General features: G+C 38.6%; 1 protein-coding gene across 1 annotated transcript in view; it reads right to left on the bottom strand.

The window, feature by feature from the left end:
• The window catches only part of Cubn (Cubilin), a 2,223,842-nt gene that overhangs the window by 375,227 nt on the left and 1,824,086 nt on the right, over positions 1 to 24,529 (bottom strand). The window contains exon 61 of the mRNA XM_090396294.1: positions 3,651 to 3,856. Within this exon, the coding sequence (XP_090252420.1) occupies positions 3,651 to 3,856 (206 nt within the window). The remainder of the gene's footprint in view (positions 1 to 3,650; positions 3,857 to 24,529) is intronic.

The raw sequence follows: 24,529 nt of genomic DNA, 5'->3' as shown, positions 1-24,529 counted from the left end.
ATTAGCCTCCTTCCACTTATTGCATCTATTTGCTTTTGCATACTGTCTCCACCATCTATTCCATCATCTGGTCTATAGCAGCACCCAACTGTATATTTTGTTCTGCTAGTCTCAATCTCACATCAAATAGCCTCAAATATGCTCTTTTCTCTATCCTGCAGTTCAACTTCTATTCTCCTTGGCTGTAGCTCATCAGCTATCATCAACAATACTCCTCCCCCATTTTATTCTCTCTGTCCCTCCTGAACACACTATACCCTTCACATTCTATCCCACTAGCTATATCATCTTCTGTCAGTCATGTTTCACTAATGCCAATAACCTGTAGTCAGGAAGAGCCAATCAAGGCCAAAAATTCTTCCTTCTTGTTCGTAATACTCCTGGCTTTAGTATACATGAAATGCAGATGCCTATTAATCCCACCCCTATCTTGATGCCTTATACTAACTATCTCATTCTGATTTGTTGTCCTTCGTACTAGCTCGGGCATATTATACACATTCTTACACTCATCTGCCTCCCTGATGTCTGCATATCCATCCCCTCCCCCCTTAATAACTCTAGTTTCCCTGATTCTGCACATCCACTTTCACTTCATTCAACAACACTTTTTCCAGTCTCTGCACACCAAATCCATTTAGATACAAACCATCCATCTTGTATAAATCCTTTCTCCCATCAAACTTACTCCACACCACTCCTCCTGCATAACCTGCACATAGAGTCATTTGCAATTATGGCCCTCTTTCTCAACTCTTCTCTGTCATACTGTGGCAACAGACTCACTATCTTAACTTTCTCTCTCTCTCTCTCACTATTTTCTTTTGCTACCTCTAGTAATTCCTTCAAGATGTGTCATTAATCAACCAAACCACCTTTTCTGAACACCATATACAATATTTAGGAACATCTTAGGTGTACCATCCCAAACATAAGAGCAGTATTCCAAGGTTGGTCTAATTTGGAATATATATAGAGTAAATAACCAGTCAGAAGAGAAGTCTTCAGCAGAAAAGGATGTCAAATATTTTGGAAGCTGATGATTTTATGAAAGTGATATGATTATGCCAGGCAGGAAAAGTTTGGAATAAGAGTGTCATTCCAAGATGATAGATTTGGTTTTGACTGCTGAGCTGAGCATTATCAAAATTAACTGGAGAAGATCTGAGATCTTTTTTGTGAGAAAACACACAAAACTGTATTTTGGATGCATTGAAGGTGACCAGATTTTCACTCTAGTCAAGGATACTGTAGAGATCACTGTTCAAGGCACTCATTACAGATGACGATGAAGCTTGAAATGTTTGTGCACTGCAAGGCTCGTCGTATGAGAAGAATGAGCGAGAGTGCTCTAGATGATTTATATAAATCATTATGTGCACTCTCCCTCAATCACCTGCTTTCTGATTTATATAAATGAGAGTTGATCATTTATATATATTAGGAAGAGAGTAAGTGAAATAACAGAGCCCTGAGGAAAACCTGCATTAACAGGAAACTTTGAAGAGGAGCACTGTCCTCCATTGCACATTGGGATTGATCTGAGACAAAACTAACAATGTAGTTATACAAGGATGAAGCAGTCTCTATGATGATAATTTTTGAGAAACTCTCACTACAAGACCTGATCAAAAGACTTGGAGATATCAAGTGCAACAGCAATTGTTTTTTGAAATCTTTTTACAGAATGAGTCCAGAGGTGGGTGATGTAGGCCAGAAGATCTGTGAATAGAGATTGGCAAAATCCATATCAGTTGTAACTAATTAGAAGGCAGTTCTCCAAGTGTCGATGAAGTTGACTGTTGATAATCTTCTTCATTACTTTTGACAAAACCGAGGTGAGATCAATAGGTTTATAGCATAATGGTAGACATTTATCACCTTTTCTGGGAATTGTCTGTATAAGGGATTGCATTTATGCTCTAGGGTAGATGTCAGATGAGTACAATTTAGTATATAGATGATAAAAAACAGGTGTTAGTTCAGGAGCATATCTCTTGAGCACAATAGGTGGGATTCTATCAGGACCAGTTGCCTTTGTAGTATCCAGTTTTTTTTCAAAATTCTTCTGATGCCTTTCTGGTGGAAGGTCACAGGAGGTATGAGATTCAATGTTCTAGAATAGAAGGCTGTAATTGTGATGATCAACTATGGAAGAGAGAATGAAACCAGGACATCAACTTTGTCTTTAGATGGTGAATCAATGCTACTGTTAGGTCCAGGAATAGGGTATAGCACAGATGGACAAAAGTTGAGCCCAACAGCTGGCAAGGGACCAGAAGGCACGACTGCCAGTTGCACAAGCAGCAAGTTTTCCACAATATTTTCCACAATACATTAATTATGTAAAACTGTCATTAAAAAGGACTAAGTTACACTTAGTCCTTTTTAAGGTCACTTTTAGATCACTGTTTACAGTTAAAATCTCTACCTCTCTTCCAGCTTGGTCAGTGAAAGTCAACAATGGAAGCCAGTTAGAGTTGGGGATACTGAAATCACTAAGAAAGATGATTTCACTGTTTGGAAATTTGGATTGAAGGAAATCAAAGATAAGAATCAGAATGATTTTCAGAATTAGGAGAATGGTAGAGACAGCAGATGAATAAAACAAAATGTCGCAAAGAAATGAAATCTTAAGCCAGTGGAAGTCAAAAAGGTGAAATTCCAGATTAGTCATCCTTTGACAAGGAATATCAGCTCACACAAAGGCATTCATCTCCCTCCCTTATGGTGGAAGGAATCTGACAGAGTGTAATCTGGCTAGGTAAGATGGGTTGTGGTTGATGCAGTGGAAATTTGGCATTCATTCAGACAGAAAACATCAAGTCTGGATGTTTGAAGGTGATGCCGCACGCAATTTAAGTTATTATTGATGCCACAGATGTTGGTAAAGTGGATATAAAAATTTTTTGTGAGATTTTGGATTTAAGGTTGTTTTTTTTTTTTTAATTTAGGGGGAGGTTTACTTTTTAATTTAACAGCAGAGACACTATAATTATTTAAGCTTAATTTCATACTTAATGTTTCGGAAGGCAAAGAGAAAGAAAGAGGAAATGCAGTGGGAGAAAATGGACTCTTGAATATGTTGCCCATATCTCAATGATTCTCCAACCACAACATGTGGCCTTGACAGTGCCTCCAGACTACTATTACATGGCCTTGCTCCAGCCATGACCTGGCTGCATAGATATCAGCATGATTAGTTGATCAGGAAGCCTCCTAAAACATGTTACCATCTGGTTCAATCCCATACACTAGCGAAGCTGCTTTACTACTATACAAAGCTGAGGGAAGGTTCTGTGTCTCTGGGTCCATGCTATAATGGAGTTAAAACCCATAGACTGTACATGTGAGAGTTCTCATTCATATGGACTCCTGCATCAGCATAAGGAGGGAGTGGAATAAATAATGAGCAACAAGATTTCTGCTTGAAGAGTTATTAGCAGTGGCAGACAGCAGAAAGTATGGAAAAAAAAAGTAACCGTTTCAAATACAGTTTAAAAATCACGACCTCATGATTGACATGGAGCCTTTTGACTCCACGAAGATCTAATAATAATAATGGTAAGAGTAATTATCATTATACATTATAAAATAAATATGTTAATTAATCATGCAATGAAAGAAAGAAGTAGCAGATAATCACTCACTTCAATATAATCATAAGAACATGTGTTGTTTGGTGATTCTTCAATATCCATTTCTTGAAAAGTAATCATAGCCACTTTGTTATTAGCTGCAATAATGTGCCACAGACAATCCAAATTAGGTTCATATTTTCCATTCCTATCAAAGTCTAATGATCTAAGATGGCCTGATGAAGAAATAATTGATCCTCCACATCCCTGAAGTTGACCTATTAATCAGAGTGGATGCTGTTAAATATATATCCCAACATAGCAAAACTAATTGTTATTGTTTAAATAAACAGTTCTATATTTACCTTGGAATTAGCTGCAGTTCATGTACTAAAAACAGTAATATAATTGACTATCTCACATCTTTCTGACAACACACACACAAATACACAGTGGATTCCAGTTAATTGAGACACATCAGAACTAGAACACTTTGTTCCAATTAAGTGGCTGCCACAATTATGCAATATTTTATGGAAAATACTAAAATATCACAAAAAGTTAAAAAATATTTAAAAAGTATTATTATTATTATTACCCAAGACCACATGGAGTCAGACTCATCTGGGAGGATTTTTATCATATACACTGCTCATCATACCATGCTTTAAACACACTCAGATTCTCTGCAGACACCACATTCTCAGAGAAGGCATTCCAATCATTTGCAACTCTGCATGAAAAAAACCTGCTTCTCACTCCCTTACTCACACCCTCTTTATACAGTTTCCAGGGATGACCTCTGGTTCTTCCCTGATCTCCCACTATTTTCTGTAGAACCTCTCCAGCATTGATCCTAAAACAACCCATTACTAACTTGTAGATGTCTATCATATCTCCCCTCTTCCTTCTGTCCACCAGACTCTGCAAATTGCATCTTCTCAATCTAACCTCATACTCGACATTTCGGAGGTTAGAAAATACCTTAGTTAGTTGCCTCTGGACCCTTTCCAACATCTCTTCATCCTTCTGAAAACTAGATGTCCAAATCTGGGCACAATAGTCCGTGTTTGGCCTAATGAAGGCCTTATACAATGGAACAAGAATTTCCCTACTTCTACAAGTCAGTGTCCTCTGCATCATTCTCAGAAGCTTTTGTGTTGTCTTCACAATTTTGGCTATGTGTCCCCTAAATTTCAGATCCTTATTCACTATCACTCCCAGATCTCTTATTTCCTCCACCTCCGACAATATATCCTCACCAAGCATAAATTCTGCATCCCATTTTTGTTTTCCAAATCTTTACATGTTGCAACATTGAACTCATATCCCTATTCCCATGCCCCAAAACTCAATTTATTCAAGTGTTCTTGTAAGGCCACAACATCTTCTCTATTCTTCATGGTTCTTTGCATCATCTGGATAAAACTGAATATCTTATCCAAATTTGCAGAAATATCATTAATATACAAGTTAAACAGTAATGGACCTAAAAAAGACCCCGAGGCACACCGCTAGTGACTTTCCTTTTCCTGGATATCGTTCCCCCATACACAACTGGTTGATACCTATCACATAGCCGGTCTCCAATCTAATGCACCAATCTAATATCCGCTCTAGTTTGACTATCAACTTATCATGCAGTAATCACTCTTTTCTTATTTGCTTGACTAAGTTGATTCTACATTTCATAGTCACTACCATCGACATTTCCTAGTCTATAACAACATCCAATCAAGTATTTCATTCCATTTACCTCTATCTCACACCATACTGCCTCAAAACAACAGGCACCATTTCCCTCTTGCATCTCTACTTTGTATGGATAAAACTCGTTTTCTATCATCAATAGCACTCCCCCCCCCCCTTTTTATGATAACCATAACCTTCTATCCTCACAAAACACATCATACCCTTCCATCTCTATTCCTGTCAGATGTAGTCCTCATCTTACCATGTCTCACTTATTCCAACAATTTTTGGGTGAACAAAAATTGTTGGAATAAGTTGAACTCCATGCTCAACTGGGGCCATTTCCTTTTCTGCTTATTCATTTTAGAACCCTCTTCAAATTCCAACTGTTTCCTCTTAATCCCAGGTCATCCCATTCCTTTCCTGTCTACACATGCTCTCACATCCTCTTGGAGCATTCACCTTTCTCATGCTGTGTACTCCTGTCCACCCTGAGCCTCCTAGTTTCCCTTTTCCTCTTGCACACCCATTCTCCATACTCATGCCACTCACTTCCCCATTCATAACCACCTCTTCAATCTCTCCTGTGCTTCCACATCACTTCCCACTTGATCTGATTCATTCACTGTACTCACTTCTCTACCTTCCAGTAGCAGCAGTCTCTCCAAATGACTCACACCATAACCATTCAAATGCAGTCCATCTCTCTCTTATATAGTTCTCTTCATAATTTAAACTCATTCCACACATTAAAGAACTGTACTCCTTTCTCCTCGCACATTTCGGCTAACATACCATTCATAATCCTTGCTCTCTGCCTCTTCTCACCACAGTCATACCTAGGCAACATGCTTACTACTCTTCCTGTCACACTATTCTCTTTTATCCATATAAGCAGCCTCCTGATATCCATCCTAATGTGCGTTTTATTCTCTGTCAAGTCATTCGTACCTATTAAAACCATCAACTCCTTTGCTCGCTCCCTTCTCATATCCAATGCCTCAGTCACTCTACTCATTTTACCACCTGGAAAACATACCTTGTGCATCCTCTTATCCAGCACACCTTTAATAATGATGTTGAAATACAATGTCACTCGCTCATCTTTCATTAACTCTTTCGTACCTACATGATTTGTTTTAATCGTTTTCACCCGAATTTTCTTAATTTCACTTCACATCCATTTCATCTCTTGCCTCATCCAACCTAATTCAACTTTTGAATCTCGCATCACATTCAACCTATCATTCAATCTTTCTAAATTTTGAATCCTTGACCTCCGCTTCACAATTTCACCCTCAATCATACTTTTGAGATTCTGTACTTTCAGTCCATGCATCCAACAATTGACAAACTTTTATTATACTTTTATTAATCATGTTTTTATTTAAAAAAAACTAAATGTACAGTATCCTCAAAGAGGTTAATTATACATATGTATAATTAACCTAAAGAGGTTAATTATACATAGGATAATATGGCAGGTGACTATAATATTAGAAATCCACCAGCAGCACTTCCATGGAGAACTGCAAGGGAGGGATATTAGAAATGCATGGACTTACCAAAGAAGTATTTATCAACAGAAATATATCACATCCCTAGAAGAATACTCTCCCAACTCAAAAATACACTACTTTCAGGAGACGGGGAAAAAGAATTGCAAGGAAGCTGTTGCAATTACAATTATGATATTTGGATATAATGAAGTAATGTCCTTTGAGGAGGCCTTCAGTTACTCTAAGAATTGCACTTAAGGATTCCAGGAACATTCAGAAAATAATTTTTGAGTTGAGACAGTTTCCTTTTAGGGGGGAGAAGCGCAATATATTAATGGTAAACAGCATTCCTCGAGTGAAAAAGATAACATGATCTGGTGTAAAGTAGATTTTTAGTGAAATCAAACAGGTACTACGGATATAAAAGAGGATATGAAAAAAGTATAAAGAGAGAGGTGGAGAGCAGTTGCATGAGGAATATAAAACCCAAGTCAGGAAAGTTATTAGTATAGGTAGGAAGATAAAAATGGAATAAAAGAAAGGATTAGAACTATAAGGAAAATCCTAAGGAATTTTTTAATTATGTCACAAATATGAAGAAATTATTGTGCCTGAATAGATATGTTAGATGGAAATGGGGGTCGAGTGAATATTGCAGATGACATAGTAGGGCTGTTTAATAATCTCTTTGTTTTGGAGCATTTCATCCTGAAAAAACAAATTTTATTCTTTGAAGGATGGGAACAGCTGAAAGTTATGTATAAGGTAAATGTGTTTAAATACTAAGTATTATGGAAGGCAGTGTGATGGGATGGGATTTCTCTACATGTTATAAGAGAATGTGCTAAGGAACTGACAGCTCCATTTACCTAGCTATTCAATGAAAGTATAGCTACTGGTAAAGTGCCCAATGAGTTGAAAGAGGGTAACACAGTGCCACTGCACAAGCATGATGGTAGAATGCATGTGTCTAACAATAAATCAGTTTGTATTTCTTCTAAAGTTGTTATGATTTTCGAGAAATTAGTGAAAATTGTATACAGAATTGGGCAGATGACAGTAATATAATATGTGAAGTGGTGCTCTTGTTGCAGTAATTTGCTTGCCTTTTTATAATAAAGTAACAAGAGTGGTTGACGAGGGGGAAAGGTATATACTAATTTTTTTTTAGATATTGAAAAGTCATTTGATAAGGTGCAAAATGAGAGGTTGATATTTAAGTTGCAACACACGGGGTCAGATTTCAGGTTAGTGGATTAGAAATTGGCTGTCTGACAAATGCTAGAGAGGAGCAGCATCCAGGAAAAGCAAGATTATAAGAGCAGTTCCACAGGGATCAGTACTGGGAGGACATTAGCTCTTTAATCTTTATACCAATGATGTTGTCACTGGCTTGCAAGGAAATATACTCAGTTATTTGCAGATGATGTGAACCTTTCAAGGTTTATTAGTAAATCTAGTAAGACTTCAAGAGGATTTAAAGAAATTCAACAGATGGTCAAATGAATGGAGATATCAGTTTAATGCAACTAAATGTAAGATCTGAAATTTAGGATCCACTGATGGGAGGCTGCATACTTTATTGTTTGATCTAAACTAGGAAAAGTGGAGGAGGCCAGGGATCTTGGGATGGTTACTAAACTTTGAAGTTTAGGGGACATGCTACAAAGGTAGAGACAGTAACACCGAGTATTGCTGCAATATTGAGATTGGCTTTGACCAATAAAGAGGTAGAAAGTTTTTTTACCCAGAAACTTGGGTTTTTCCTCCCTCAAAACAGACAAGCAGGCCCATGAATACACATGGATCTACAGTCATAAAATCCATACTTAATCCCTCATTTGGAGGGGTCAACTTGTGCTAAGGGACGGTTGTGGAAAGGGGAACTCCACACAAAATAAATAAACCAATAAAGATAAATGAGTTGTGACTTCATACAATAGAATCACATTATTGACCAGATATCAGCACTGTAATATAGATAATAACTTTAGGACGGTTCTGATATCTGGTCAATAAGACTTAAAGAGTATAAATGAACTTTGGAGAGGGTACAGAACTAACTTACAGGATTGCTGTAATACTAGGAAGGACTTGGACCATTAGGGGTACAGAAGCAGATAACAAAAATGATATCATGACTTCACAATGTTAATTATGAGGATAGTCCAAGGACATGAACTCTACAAAGTCTGGTGGATAAAGACAAAGGAGTAACATGATTGCGACATTTAAACTGTTAAGAGGTGTTTACAGAATCGACTCTGGAGATATTTTTCATACAAAGGGGAAAATGCAAGGAAAAGAGGCCAGCCATGGAATTTCTGAAAGGAGTTGATCGGTAGGTAGATGAGACATGGCTTTTTTTGTGTGGTGGGTAGTTGGACCATCTAATTAACCACCCTGATAGGGTGGTGAATATGCAGATGATGAATGGGTTTAAGGAGTGGTATGATAGACTCTGTGTTGTCTATCCATGGAAGGTATGGTGAAAAAGGTACGAGGAGAAAATTTCTTAAATGGAAAACTTCAGATGAATGGAACACATTAGAATGTGATGTGAATCTGGGGAGTGTTATGGAATTTAAGGTTCAGTATAAAAATATGATGCTAGTTAAGTGGATGATCTGCAATGAGTCAGCAGAATCAATGGATGCTGATGAGATGATAATAATCTAATTATGCCTGCCTTTCTAACCATGTTGGCAAACCTCTCTGACTGGGCTTTGCAGTGTTCATGATAATGCTGATCATGATTATCCTTTTTGTTCCCTCCATATTGTTTTATTTTTATTGCAGACAATTGAATGATGCTACTCATTCACTTGTCTTTCACCTTATTTACCCTAGAGAAACCAGATATATAGTCTGACAATGCTTTCCCCAAGCACTCTTTGACCATTTCCAATACTCTACTGACAGCCATTATTACAGTTTTTTTATGTCATGCACTGCTCAAAGTTGCTCTGTAAGTTTGATATAATCAGACTGTGGAACTTTCCACAGTGACTCAAAAGACTCACTGTGGAAGATCTCACTGTCTCACAATTAGCACATCCAAATCTCTGTCTTAAATTCATTCACTTTCACCACACTCTCAGGTCATGCATTCCAATCATCCACTACTCTCTAAGCAAAAATTTACTCATCTCCATTTGCTCCTACCTTCTTTCTACAGCATCCAGGGATGGTCACTTATTCTCCCATTCATCTTTCCCACTCTGTTAAAAATCTCATGCACATGATAAAATTATTATATAAATTATAATAGACACAAAAATAAAATTCTTCTTTTGACACTACACACAAGCACAAGCAAATGAAGTTTGCATGCGAAATATCTTCACAACTAAGTTACTTTATATAGAAGCTGTTTTGACTTCAATGAATTGGCTTAGTATCCAACAATCCAAAGCATACTTCTGCCATCTTCCTCAGGTAGATGGCGTTGGTATAGTTGCAGTTGGTGGATACTAAGTTGGTGGAGACAGAGTTGTAGAGTAGGTGTCCTCCCTTGATGAATCTTTCAACTCCCTGGAGGTGTCACATAATAATAATAATGGGATATGTTGCCAGTGCATTATAATAAATTTAGTTTAATCATGTACTCAAGTGTAGGCAAACAAAGTTTGAGCCTGAAGTAGTTCAGGACTGAGGTAACCCATAGCAAATGTAGACCAAGCTCTCATCACTCCTTGTCTCAGTAACTCCCATAATGCAAAGCACATCTCCTTGCGGACATGTATAAAGCTATGCATTAAGGGAAGGGCCACTACCCAGAACGGTTTCGACATTTATTGAGGTCTCGTCAGTGGGAGGCAGACTCAGAAGTGGTGATACTAAGGCAGAAACAATGGAGAGGTCATATTTACTTATAAGAGTTGCCAAAAGGTGTACCACCTTATTATTAATTTACTCTGGATTTAGAGACAGATACTGGAAGTTTAAACTAAACATATTTAATCGTTTATAATTAAAATAAAATTTTATTTAATGCTGACCATAAAAACAAACTTATATTATAGCCTACCAGTTTCGCCAGCAGACTGTCTGGCTTTTTCAAGGCATTTATGAAAAGACATAAAAACTAGTAAATGCAAATTGACAGGAATATAAAAAAAGTTGTAAACCAACTAGCAGCTAACGTTACACGTTCGCGTGACAGAGAGGACTTATTGTTCTTATTCATTATCATGCATGCGTGTTTGTTGTAAACGTATAAAGTGATTATTGCCTAGCTGTAGTTCAGCTTGATTAAGAGAGAGGATAAGGTTTTTCCAAGAACTGTTTAGAATTACACCCTGATTTCTGTTGAGGTTTCTGCCAGTTATTGACACTATTGTGGCTTCCTTGAATAAACGATGTCTGTAGTCGCCATCCAGATATGGCATGGAGCTGTTTTACCACTCTATCATGTGGTTAGACGTACAGAAATGATGTGCTAAGCCGGAAGAGATACTTCTGTTGTGGTTTACATTACCAACATGTTCTTTTTGTCTGATTTCTAAACTTCGTGAAGTTTGTCCTATGTAGGCAAGACCACAGGAGCAGGGAATGTAATATACTCCTGGATATTTGTATAAAGGAACCTTATCTTTTGGGGATCCTAAAACTTGTCTGATGCTGGTGGTTGGTTTGAAGACCACTCTGATGTTGTAGGCTCTTAGTATTCTTGCTATTTGATAAGAAATTGACTTGATGAAAGGGATCACTACAGTAGAAATGTGCTGGGAGTGTGATTCTTCTTGTCTGCGGTTGTCCCTGTATAGATATTTTTTTATGATGTTTTGAGAATATCTATTTTGTGATAATGTGTTAGCTATTAGTGAGAGTTCAGTCTGAGTACCCTCCTCTTCTGATATAAACTTTCTGGCCCTATATTTCAACATGTGGATAATGCTCAGTTTGTGTGTCTTGTGATGGTTTGAAGTATAATGAAGATATCTTCCAGTATCTGTGGGCTTTCTGTAAATAGATAATTTGATACTGTTTGATTGTTTCTTTATCAAAATGTCTAAAAAATGCAGTTGGTTGTTGTTTTCCACTTCCAGAGTGAATTTTATCTTGTTATGTATTGAGTTGATTTTATCCACAAACGATTTTAGGTTTTTCTAAGCTGTCTTGCCATATAATGAAGATATCGTCAACATATCTCCACCATGTAGATGGTCTGGGGGAGATTGTGGAGAGAATTTCTTTTTCAAGTTTTTCCATGAAAAGGTCTGCACAAGGTGGTGACAGTAGGCTTCCCATTGCTAGGCCTTCTAATTGTTGGTATATGGTGTTGTTAACCTTGAATAAATTAGATTGAAGGAGTGTCTAAACATCTGTGCGATGTCTAGAGGAAAAACATCTTGGATGATGTTTATTACCTCTTCTACTGGTACATTGGTGAAAAGGGATACAACATCTACACTGGCTAGAATGTTTGTTGGTGCAATCTTAATGGCTTGGAGTTTATTTACAAAATGTTGACTATTTTTGATATAGGATTCTATTGATCTTATTTTATTATTTAATAAGTTTGCAATATGCTTTGCCAAAAGGTAGGTTGGTGATGATCTTCCATCAACGATTGGATGGAGAGGTATATCCTGTTTATTTATTTTAGGTGTCCCATATAGTCTTAGAGTGATAGGATGTGAGTATTTTAGTGTTCTCTTCGCTTCTTCTGGCCAAAAGTTACAATTTCTGATTAGTTGGTTTGTTTCATTATGATTTTTTATTGTGGGGTGTCTTTCTAGGATCTTATAAGTGGAGTTGTCTGAAAGTAAAACATTTAACTTATCATAATAATCTTTAGAGTTAAGGATAACTGTAGAATTTCCCTTATCAGCCTTTATAATAATGATAACTTTGATTTTCTTCAAGTTAAGAATTGCCTTTCTATCATAAGGAGACGTGTTGAGAACAGGTTGTTTGGCTTTGGCTAGGATTATCATACTTTTGAATCTAATAGTGTTGGCTACGTTTTGCGGTAGTGGATATAGGCCTTTTTCAATTCCACACATGAAATCCATTTTAGGAATGTGTCTGGGCATAATCGAAAATTTAAACCTTTTTTGAGAATGTCAGATTCATTTTTTGTGAGACTGATTTGACAAATTAAAAATCACTTTGTCATCCGTGATGTTGTTTTGTGACTGATATTTTTTCTTGTAAAGTTCATTCTTCTCCTTCTTCTTCTGCAGCTTCTCCCACTTAAGTGGGGTCACTGTTTATAATGAGTCTCCTCCACATCTTCCTGTCTTGGGCTGTCACCACATCCAAGTTCTTCATCCTCAAGTCCTCTTCTACCAGCTCCCTCTATCTCTTCTTTGGCCACCCACGCTTCCGCCTTCCTTGCACATCCATCTGCATGACCCTTCTTCCCACATATTCGTCCTCCCTCCTCATCACATGACCAAACCATCTCAACCTAGCCTCCGTATTTTCGCTCCTAAGTTCATAACTTTCACTGTTCCCCTGACAGTCATTTCTCAGACGATCCCTTCTGATCACACCGCACATCCACCTAGGCATTCTCATCTCCGCTACTTCCATCCTACTGATGTTATTTTTCCTCAGGGCCACAGTTTCTATAGCATATGTCATAGCTGGCCTCACTATTGTCCTATAGATTTTGCCTTTGAGATTGATCGGCACCCTCTTATTGCATAACACTCCAGCCATCTCCCTCCAGTTCCTCCAACCCACTTGTATCCTGCATCCCATTTCCTTCTCAGCTCCTCCATCTTCTTCCACTGTTGAACCTAAGTATCTAAATTCTCTCACCTTCCTGATAACATTTCCTTCCAGCTCCAGATCTGTCTCCTGTTCGCTGCTTACTGTGCAACACATATACTCTGTCTTACTTCTGCTCAGTCTCATACCTCTCTCTTCCAGTACTTTTCTCCATCTTTCCAGATTAGTTCCTGCTTCTTCTCTTGAATCTGCACACAGCAAGATGTCATCTGCCTACAACATTGTCCAAGGTGCATCTTCTCTCACATCCTCTGTTACCACCTCTATCACAATATTAAACAGAAATGGACTTAATGTGGACCCTTGATGCAAGTCAACTGTTATTTGAAAACTTTCTGTCTGTCCCAGACAGGTCCAAATAATTGTCTTCACATTTCTGTACATTTCCTGCAACAACCTGACATATTTCTCCGGCACCTTCTTCTCCCTTAGATACCTCCAGACTTCTTGCCTTGGCACTCTATCGTATGCTTTCTCCGGATCAATAAATGTCAGATGTAGCTCCCTTTGTTTCTCTCGATACTTTTCCATCATCTGCCGTAACCCAAAGATAGCATCCGTTGTTGATCTACCAGGCATGAAGCCAAATTGTTCCTTTGCAATCTCCACCTCCTTCCTCAATCTACCATCAAGAACCCTTTCTAGGATTTTCATTGTGTGGGACATCAACTTTATTCCTCTGTAATTTTTACAGTCTTGTGCATCCCCTTTACCCTTGTAGATGGGGACAAGAGTACTCTCCCTCCATTCCTCGGGTATATTTTCCTGTTGGCAAACTTTCATGAACAGGTCCCACAGCAGGTCAATTCCCTCTTCCCCCAGTGCCTTCAATGCCTCCACTGGAATTCTGTCGAGGCCCACCGATTTTCCATCCCTCATCCTCTTCATGGCTTCCGTCACTTCCACTCTACTGATGTTCTACACCATCCCCTCGGAAGGCTGCCCATCTCCTCTGTGAGTCCTTGCATTTTCCTCATTCAAAAGTCCCTCAAAGTATATTTTCCATCTGTTTCTTATGTCCACATCCCTCCATAATACTCTTCCTTCAGTGTCTTTGATCTGCCTCACATATAAGATTTCCTTTGCTGCTTTATTTCTACATTTCGCTAGTTGGTAAATTTTTCTCTGTCCTTCCTTTGTTTCTAATTGATCATACAGATTTTAATATGCCATGGCCTTTGCCTGTGCCACAACTCTCTTGGCTTCTTGCTTTCTCTCTCTGTACACCTCTCTGTCCTCTTCCACTCTTGACTCATCCCACTTCTGCTTTGCCTTCCTCTTAGCTGTCACTGCCATTTGTATATTATTATTCCACCACCAACCCTCCTTGTGCTCTCTAATCTTTCCAGATGTCTCATCAAGCACCTTGATTGCACAGCTCAGGATTACTTTTGAATTGTTTCCACCAATCTTGTACACTTTCCAGCCCATCTGAAATCCTCTCTAACACCCTCTCCCAAAAACGATTGTTCACACTCTCCTCTTTTAAACGAAACCACTTAATTGTCTTCATCCCATGGCATCCAGAGGGTCTTATCTTCGATCTTATTTTAAAGTCTGTGCACAGCAGTCAGTGTTGATGTGCTACTTGATCTGTTGGAATTACTTTACAATTTGTCACAACCTTGAGATGTTTTCTTCTAGTCAAAATGTAGTTAATTTGTGAACTGATCTTACCACTCCTAAATGTTATCAAATATTCTTCGCTCTTGTAAAAAAACGAGTTCACAATTGCCAGATCAAATGCTACTGCAAAGTCCACAACCCTCTCTCCTTCTTGGTTCATCATTCCCACTCCATGGCCACCATGCACCCTTTCATGTTTCTATTCTGTCTTCCTATGTGTCCGTTCAAGTCTCCTCCGACAATCACTATCTCATTTTCTTCCAATTCCCTCATTTCTTCATCTAACACGTTCCAGAACTCATCTTTCTCTTCTGCTGAACAACCAACTTGCAGAGCATATACACATAATACTACCACCCGCTCTTCTCCAAGACCCAATTTCATTCGCATGATCCTGTCGTTCCTTCTACCCACTTCCAGTACATCACCCTTCATTCTGCCACACACCACAATTCCTACACCATTTCTTCCCTCATTATTCGCCCCAGAGTAGAACGATTTATATCCATATCCCAGTTCCTTTGCCTTTCCCCCCTTCCACCTTGTCTCCTGCACACATAAAATGTCCAACTTCCGCTTCCTCATCTTATCTGCCACCTCTATTCCCCTTCCAGTCATGCTTCCAACATTCAGTGTTTCCACTTGCAACATCCTCTCCACCTGCGGGTTCGATTCTTTAACCGCACCCGACCTTGATTTGGTAGTCCTCGTCCACTTCTCACAGCTGTAGGGCGATGTGGCTGCGTGTCACTTAAGGGGTACGTCCTAGTCATTATATCATTTTCTCTTAGACTCATATCGTATTTTGAGCTGGCATTGAAGTTTTACGACCAGGTGCCCGGTCGGAAAACTTCAATGTAAAGTTCATTGAATTTCCTAATTTGTTTGTCCTTATAAAATTTGAAAGTTTTTTCATAACTGCATTGTATCATTTGATCTAACTGATTCCATATGGTATATTCTAAATTGTTAGAAATTTCATCAAAGAACTTACAGCAATTAATATCACTTTTATTTAGTCCGTATCTCATGTGTTGAATCCTTTCTATTACAAGCGCCAATGAAGGGCGTAGATAAATTTTTTTAGCTGATATAGAGTTGATATGACCTCTGACTATGAGTAACTTTGAAATGATGGAGAATTCCCTGCAACGTTTAAGGAATGTTAGGTGGTTCAAAAGTTTGGCCTTTCTGCATTTTTCTCTTTCCATGCACCGAACTTTGTGTTTCATTCAACTGTTTAAACTAAACATATTTGGTCGTTTATAATTAAAATATAATTTTATTTAATGCTAACCATAAAAACAAACTTATATTATTGCCTACCAGTTTCGCCAGCAGACTGTCTGCCGTTTTCAAGGCGTTTATGAAAACACATAAAAACTAGTAAATGCAAATTGAAAGGAACATAAAAAATGTTGTAAACCAACTAGTAGCTAAGGTTACACGTTTGGTTGACAGAGAGGACTTATTGTTCGTATTCATTATCACACGTGTGTTTGTTGTAAACATATAATGTGATTACTGGCTGCTGTAGTTCAGCTTGATTAAGAGAGAGAGGGTAAGGTTTTTCCAAGAACTGTTTAGAATTACACCCTGATTTCTGTTGAGGTTTCTGCCAGTTATTTGACACTATTGTGGCTTCCTTGAATAAACAATGTCTGTAGTCGCCATCAAGATATGGCATGGAGCTGTTTTACCACTCTATCATGTGGTTAGACGTACAGAAATGATGTGCTAAGCCGGAAGAGATACTTCTGTTGTGGTTTACATTACCAACATGTTCTTTTTGTCTGATTTCTAAACTTCGTGAAGTTTGTCCTATGTAGGCAAGACCACAGGAGCAGGGAATGTAATATACTCCTGGATATTTGTAGAAAGGAACCTTATCTTTTGGGGATCCTAAAACTTGTCTGATGCTGGTGGTTGGTTTGAAGACCACTCTGATGTTGTAGGCTCTTAGTATTCTTGCTATTTGATAAGAAATTGACTTGATGAAAGGGATCACTACAGTAGAAATGTGCTGGGAGTGTGATTCTTCTTGTCTGCGGTTGTCACTGTATAGATATTTTTATGATGTTTTGATGATATCCATTTTGTGAAAATGTGTTGGCTATTAGTGAGAGTTCAGTCTGAGTATCCTCCTCCTCTTCTGATATAAACTTTCTGGCCCTATATTTCAACATGTGGATAATGCTCAGTTTGTGTGTCTTATGATGGTTAGAAGTATAATGAAGATATCTTCCAGTATCTGTGGGCTTTCTGTAAATAAATAATTTGACACTGTTTGATTGTTTCTTTATCAAAATGTCTAAAAAAATGCAGTTAGTTGTTGTTTTCCACTTCCAGAGTGAATTTTATCTTGTTATGTATTGAGTTGATTTTATCCACAAACGATTTTAGGTTTTCTAAGCTGTCTTGCCATATAATGAAGATATCGTCAACATATGTCCACCATGTAGATGGTCTGGGGGAGATTGTGGAGAGAATTTCTTTTTCAAGTTTTTCCATGAAAAGGTCTGCACAAGATGGTGATAGTGGGCTTCCCATTGCTAGGCCTTCTAATTGTTGGTAAATGGTGTTGTTAACCTTGAAGAATACTAAGAGCCTACAACATCAGAGTGGTCTTCAAACCAACTACCAGAATCAGACAAGTTTTAGGATCCCCAAAAGATAAGGTTCCTTTCTACAAATATCCAGGAGTATATTACATTCCCTGCTCCTGTGGTCTTGCCTACATAGTACAAACTTCACTGAGTTTAGAAATCAGACAAAAAGAACATGTTGGTGATGTAAACCACAACAGAAGTATCTCTTCCAGCTTAGCACATCATTTCCATACGTCTAACCACATGATAACAGAGTTTCAAAACAGCTCCCTGCCATATCTGGATGATGACTACAGACATCGTTTATTCAAGGAAGCCATAATAGTGTCAATAACTGGTGGAAACCTCAACAGAAATCAGTGTAATTCTAAACAGTTCGTGGAAAAACCTTATCCTCTCTCTTAATCAAGCTGAACTACAGCTAGCCAGTAATCACATGATACGTTTACAACAAACACGCATGCATGATAATGAATAAGAACAATAAGTCCTCTGTCATGCAAACGTGTAACCTTAGCTACTAGTTGGTTTAGAATGTGTTTTATGTTCCTTTCAATTTGCATTTACTAGTTTTTATGTCTTTTCATAAACACCTTGAAAAAGCCAGACAGTCTGCTGGTGAAACTGACAGGCTATAATATAAGTTTGTTTTTATGGTCAGCATTAAATAAAATTGTATTTTAATGTTGGAACTATAATAAATTTAATTTAATCCTTTACCCAATTGTAAGTAAACAAAGCAAACTTTGTTTGCCTTAGTGAATGTTGAAACTGGAAGTTAATCTTTCCCATAAAGCATAGTAATAATCTGAGAAATCAGTCTGAGGGAGTTTTATACGTGGAGGAAATTAAAGGATGAGAATCACCAGAGCATAGGAACTGGTTACAAAATATTTATTCTTGTATACCTCAAGTGAAAAAGAGAACGCAATGCATAGAGTGGATGACTAACAATATTAAATGATAACTGCAGATGCAAGAAATATAAAGAGAGGGATGAAGATCAGTTGTATGAGTGAATATATGACTGAAGTCAGTAAAGTGACTAGCATGGTAAGGAAGGCAAAACTTGAATATGAGAAGAGATTAGTCCTAAGATCCAAGCAAAAAATCCAAAGGAATTCTTTCATTATGTGGCAAACAGGAGGAGAAATGATTGTGGAAGAATGATAGTATTAGACAAAAATGAGAGTAGAATAAGTAATGCAGAAGACAGTAGAGTTCATTTTACACAAAAAATCTGAACTCTACAACCGTGTTATAAATAACTATTTTAATTTCCTGACATTTTGACTTTCATGTTAAGGTCATCATCTGGAGTATGCAACATATATACAGAGACAAGCTAAATTAACAACAAAATTATTGTCTCTTCAGCATGCTATGCAAAATGTAATTTAGCATTTCGCATAGTATGCTGAAGAGACAATAATTTGATCAACGGTTATTCTACTGGCCTGACCTCTAGTGAAAATAAAAGAAAATTACAATAAATAAATGAAATAAAATAAATTAACTACATCAAAGGTATATTCCATTTAAGATAACATCAGAGAAACATTCTTTCATATAGATGGTTTTGTAATATAAATTTGTAAAAAATAGTTATGTATAATATGGTTGTAGAGTCCATAATTTGTGTAAAATGAATGCTGATCACCATGAAACACTATTTCATGGGGGGGGGGTATTTCATTCTGGAAAAGTGTCACAAGTGAATTTAGTGGTATAGCTGTGCTAAAAACAGTGTTTTTAGCACAGTTCTACCACTATGTTGAGTATAGTGTGGTTTTTATTGCAAATTGTGCGGCATTTCTTTCAGTTTGGATACAAGTGAGCTCCAGTAGTGCTGTTGTTGTTGGAATTTTTTGTTGTTTATATTGTGCTTTGCTACTTGTTTGTGGGCACTTCTTCTGCTTCTGAAATAGCTTCTGTAAAGGAATAAACATCAGCAGCATGTGAGACTTCGGTATGGGGATCTAGCTCTGCCTTGCCTTTTTTGCAGTGCATATGTTGCAAAAATTGCTATATATATATATATGCATTGAAAAATGTGAAAGATTTTGTAGACTGTTTGGTTAACACGTTCGCTGCCAACTACGAGTAAACTTGTAGTTCATATATGAGATTCACAAGCCAACTATGAGTATACTCGTATGTTGATTTACCAACCTTCAATGTCAAACATGAGTTAACCCTTAATATATTTGTTATGGTTTAATATGGTTTGTTAAAGAGAGTGGAGAGCGTATGTGCGCAAAATGCAGGCAGTTGGAGGAAATAAGTACATTAGATATATCGATATCCGACTTTGTTGCTCCAGGAACGGAGAATGAATGTAGGAAGACAAGTAGTATGATAGGAGAGAATGAGAAAATAATGGTTGATAGTGTGGAAGGTGTGAGTGACTGTGGAAGTTTAGGAGATGGTTTTGTTTGGGAGAGTGAATTTAGATTAAGAGTGACTGACCTGCAGAGGGAGATAGATGAGTTGAAAGAGGAGGTGGAATGTCTAGTGAATGAGAGCAGAAGTATGAAAGATAAGATTAGGAGAATGGAAGAGATGAATGCAAGGCGAATCAGAGTAGGAGAGAGAGAGAATTTAAGGAGTATGAGTGAGAGGTATGGGGGTGCTAGAAGAGGAGAGATTGGAAACAGTAGAAGAGAGGGAATGAGAGAGAGGTATGGGAATGCTAGCAGACGAGAGGATGGAAACAGTAGGAGAGACGGAATGAGAGAGAGATATGGAAGTGCTAGAAGAGGAGAGAATGGTAACGGTAGGAGAGATGGAATGAGAGAGAGGTATGGGAATGCTAGAAGATGAGCGGATGGAAAGAGTAGTAGGAGAGACAGAATGAGAGAGGGATATGGAAGTGCTAGAAGTGGAGAAAATGGAAACAGTAGGAGAGAGGGAATGAGAGAGATGTATGGGAATGAAAGAAGAGGAGAGAATGGAAACAATAGGAGCGATGGAATGGTAAGAGGTATAATGTATGGTGACTCAATGATCCGTGGTGTTCATGATAGGATGCGTGAGGAGTGTTTGCCAGGAGGAACAATAGAAAGGGTGGCTATGGCAATTAAGAGAAGTGAAAGGGTGGATGAGATGATTGTGATGGTAGGAACGAATGACTTGAGTGGTAATGTAAGTCGGGCAGCGAGAGATATGAGATTTTTGCTTGAGACTGTACGGAAGAAGACAGAGAGAGGAAAAATAGTGTGCGTGTTGCCTAGGTATGATAGTGATGAGCTAAGCAGAAGAGCGGTGATATTGAATGGCATAATAGCGAGAATGTGTGACAAGAGAGGACTGGTATATGTGGATGCTTGGAGTGCGTTTGAGGAAAGAGAGGAGTTGTTTGCGAGAGACCGTTTACATTTGAATGAGGAAGGACGTAGGCATCTGGAGAGATTGCTGTTCTGAACGAGTCAGTGTGTCCCAGGGAGGATGATAGCAGGGGCGGCCTCTTGTGGGAATAGATACTTGGGAGAAGGGAGATGATGTCAGGTAACACTGAGCCCAGTGGAGCCTAGAAGGGATAATGCTGGGTATAGAAACAATGGCATTTATATGCTGTATACTAATGCCAGGAGTATCCGGAATAAGGGAGAGGAATTGGTGGCGCAGATAGCATCAGCCTGGCCAAAAATTATTGCGATCACTGAGACGTGGTTGACAGAAGGGGATATGAAAACAGGAATAGAAGTCGCTGCGTATAGCATTTTTCGCCAGGATAGGAGGGGAAAGCGTGGTGGTGGGGTGCTGCTTATGATAAGTGATGACCTATGTCCTCTAAGAGTGGAGAATTTGGAAGGTAGTGAGACAAATGATTTTGAGAGCGTATGGTGTGAGGTAGAGGTAGGCAAGACAGGATATTTAGTGGGGTGTTGCTACAGACCCAGGAGCATAGAGGATGGGGACCAGGAGATGTTTAGACAGCTAAGTTTGGCAAGTGCAAGAAGAATGATTGTTATGGGAGATTTTAACTTCAGTAGTATAAATTGGAGAGAGGAAGATGCATGTAACAATAGGGGAATGGAATTTCTAGAATTCTTGAGGGACAAATGTCTTAGGCAACATGTAACAGAGGGAACAAGAGGTTCAAAAATTTTGGATTTGGTTATAGCATCAGAAGAGTTGATAATAACTGAGTTGACATCTCTCCCACCAGTTGGAGAGAGTGAACATATGGTTTTGACTTGGAAAATGAATAGACATGCAGGAGTATCAAAGAGACGGGAACTTATGTGGAATCATAAGGCAGGTGATTATAATAGTCTTAGACGTCAACTTCGGGAAGTTTCATGGAGGGAGGAATTGGAAGGCCAGGATATCACCAGTGCATGGGAAATTGTGAAAGAATATTTGTTATCAGCAATGGTAAGTTGTATACCACGAGTGAAGAAGAGGGCGCAATTTGGAGTAAAGTGGATGACAAACAATATTAAACAGGAATTGCATGCGAAAAAGAGGCTATGGAAGAGATATAAGGAGACAGGTGAAGAGATGCATGAGGAATATAAGACACAGGCCAGAAGAGTGACTCGTGTGGTAAGGAAAGCGAAACTGGAATATGAGAGGAGATTGGCCCTAAGATCCAAAGAAAATCCTAGGGAATTTTTTAGATATGTGGCCAGTAGGAGGAGAAATGACTGTCGAAGAATGATATTGTGGGATAAAAATGGGAATAGAGTGACTGATGCAGGGGACATAGTGGAATTGTTCAATGAACACTTTATTGGAGTATTTCATCCTAGAGGAGTCAGTTTTAATGCTAGAGGGATAGGACTGGTACGAGGTCTGGAGGTACAGGAGGAGAGCGTGTTTCAGATACTGAGTAATCTGGATGTCAGTAAAGCTGTGGGACTGGATGGTATTTCGCCACGAGTTTGGAGAGAATGTGCTAGGGAATTGACAATACCTTTAACGTGGCTTTTCAATGAAAGTCTGGCTTTGGAAAGGTGCCCAGGGAATGGAAGGAAGGTAAGATAGTGCCATTGCATAAGGGTGGTAACAGACTGGAAGTGTCTAATTATAGGCCAGTCTGTGTGTCATCAGTAGTTGTTAAGATCTTGGAGAAAGTAGTGAGGAACCGTGTACAGCATTGGGCAGATGAGGGTAATGTTATCAGTGAGAATCAACATGGATTTGTGAAAGGACGCTCTTGTTTTAGCAATATGCTAGCCTTTTATAGTAAAGTTACAAGAGCATTAGATGAGGGAAAGGCATATACTGCAATTTTCTTAGACTTGGCGAAGGCATTTGACAGGGTGCCACATGATAAGCTGATATTTAAGTTGCAGCACATGGGTCTGGATGTCAGATTGGTCAACTGGATTCAGGATTGGCTGTCTGATAGGTATCAGAGAGTTGTGTATGGTGGAGCAGTTTCCAGGAGGCAGAGGGTTACAAGTGGGGTCCCACAGGGCTCAGTACTAGGACCTATATTGTTTAACCTTTATATCAATGACATAGCCAGTGGATTGCAGGGGGATATTCAGTTGTTTGCGGATGATGCGAAGCTTGGGAAGATTATTAGTAATAGTGCAGATGTGGTAGCCCTGCAAGAGGATTTAAATAAGCTAGATAGATGGGCAAATGAATGGGGATTTCGGTTTAATGCAGCAAAATGTAAGGTCTTGAGGTTTGGGAAACATCGATGGGATGCTGCATACTCTATGGGAGGAGTTATACTGGAGGAAGTAGGGGAGACAAGAGATCTGGGGTTGATGATTGATAGAAACCTGAAGTTTAGGGGACATATTGCAAAGGTGGTGAAGGTAACACAGAGGATTGCTGCTATTATGAGAAGGACACTGACCTGCAGAGATAAGAGGGTTATCATTCCGTTGTATAAGTCTCTGATCAGACCACACTTGGACTATTGTTCTCAGATTTGGTCCCCAGGATTTGAAGGGGATAAATTAACTGTGGAAAGGATACAAAGCTGGATGACAAAGATGGTTTCAGGACTGTACAAGGATAGTTATGAGGATCGGCTGAGAGAATGTGGACTGCAGAGTTTGGTGGATAGAAGAAGGAGAGGTGATATGATTGAGACTTTTAAACTGTTGAGAGGTGGTTACAGGGTTGACACCGGGGAGTTCTTTCGCTTGGTTGATCAGCGGGAAGGAGTGATGACAAGAGGCCATCCCTGGAAGTTACGAAAGGAAACTGTGAGCAAGAGGGTAAGGAGTGGTTTCTTTGTGTGGAGGGTGGTTGAGCCGTGGAATGCATTGCCTGATGGAGTGGTGGGAGCGAGAACGGTCAGTGGGTTTAAGGAGTGGTATGATAAACTTTGTGTTTCTCAGGGGGGGGACCTCCCCTCGATGAGTCTTGACAGACTTTATGTCTTAGAAAGGACCTCCCTCGATGAGTCTTTTGACTCCTTGGAGGCCTGAATAATAATAAAAAAATAATAATAATATTTACCTTAATTTGGACTCCTGGATTCTGAGTAAAGCGGAGAGTACGTCTGGGGGCTTGGTAGAAGGGAAATAATTTCAAATAAAATATTATATATTATATATGTGTCGCAGAAGCCAACTACGAATATACTCGTATGTCGATTACCAACCTCCTATGCCAAGCGCAAGTTAATCCGTAGTATAACACGGAATTTGTAAATCAATTTAAAACTAATAAAATCAATAAAAATAAAACCAATCAATAAAATAGAAAAAACAATTTATTCAAATTAAGAATGGCAGATTTTAAAACAATTTTCCATGCATAATGGTGGTGTTTCCTGGCAAACAGGACAATAAGAACGTGTTTCGCG

Source organism: Typopeltis vanoorti, chromosome 8 (genome assembly GCF_054136105.1).
Source record: "Typopeltis vanoorti isolate ZY-2024b chromosome 8, IOZ_Tvanoo_1.0, whole genome shotgun sequence".
Classification (NCBI taxonomy): domain Eukaryota; kingdom Metazoa; phylum Arthropoda; class Arachnida; order Uropygi; family Thelyphonidae; genus Typopeltis; species Typopeltis vanoorti.
The sequence above is the reverse complement of the archived record's forward strand: the minus strand, read 5'-3'. Positions and strand labels throughout refer to the sequence as shown.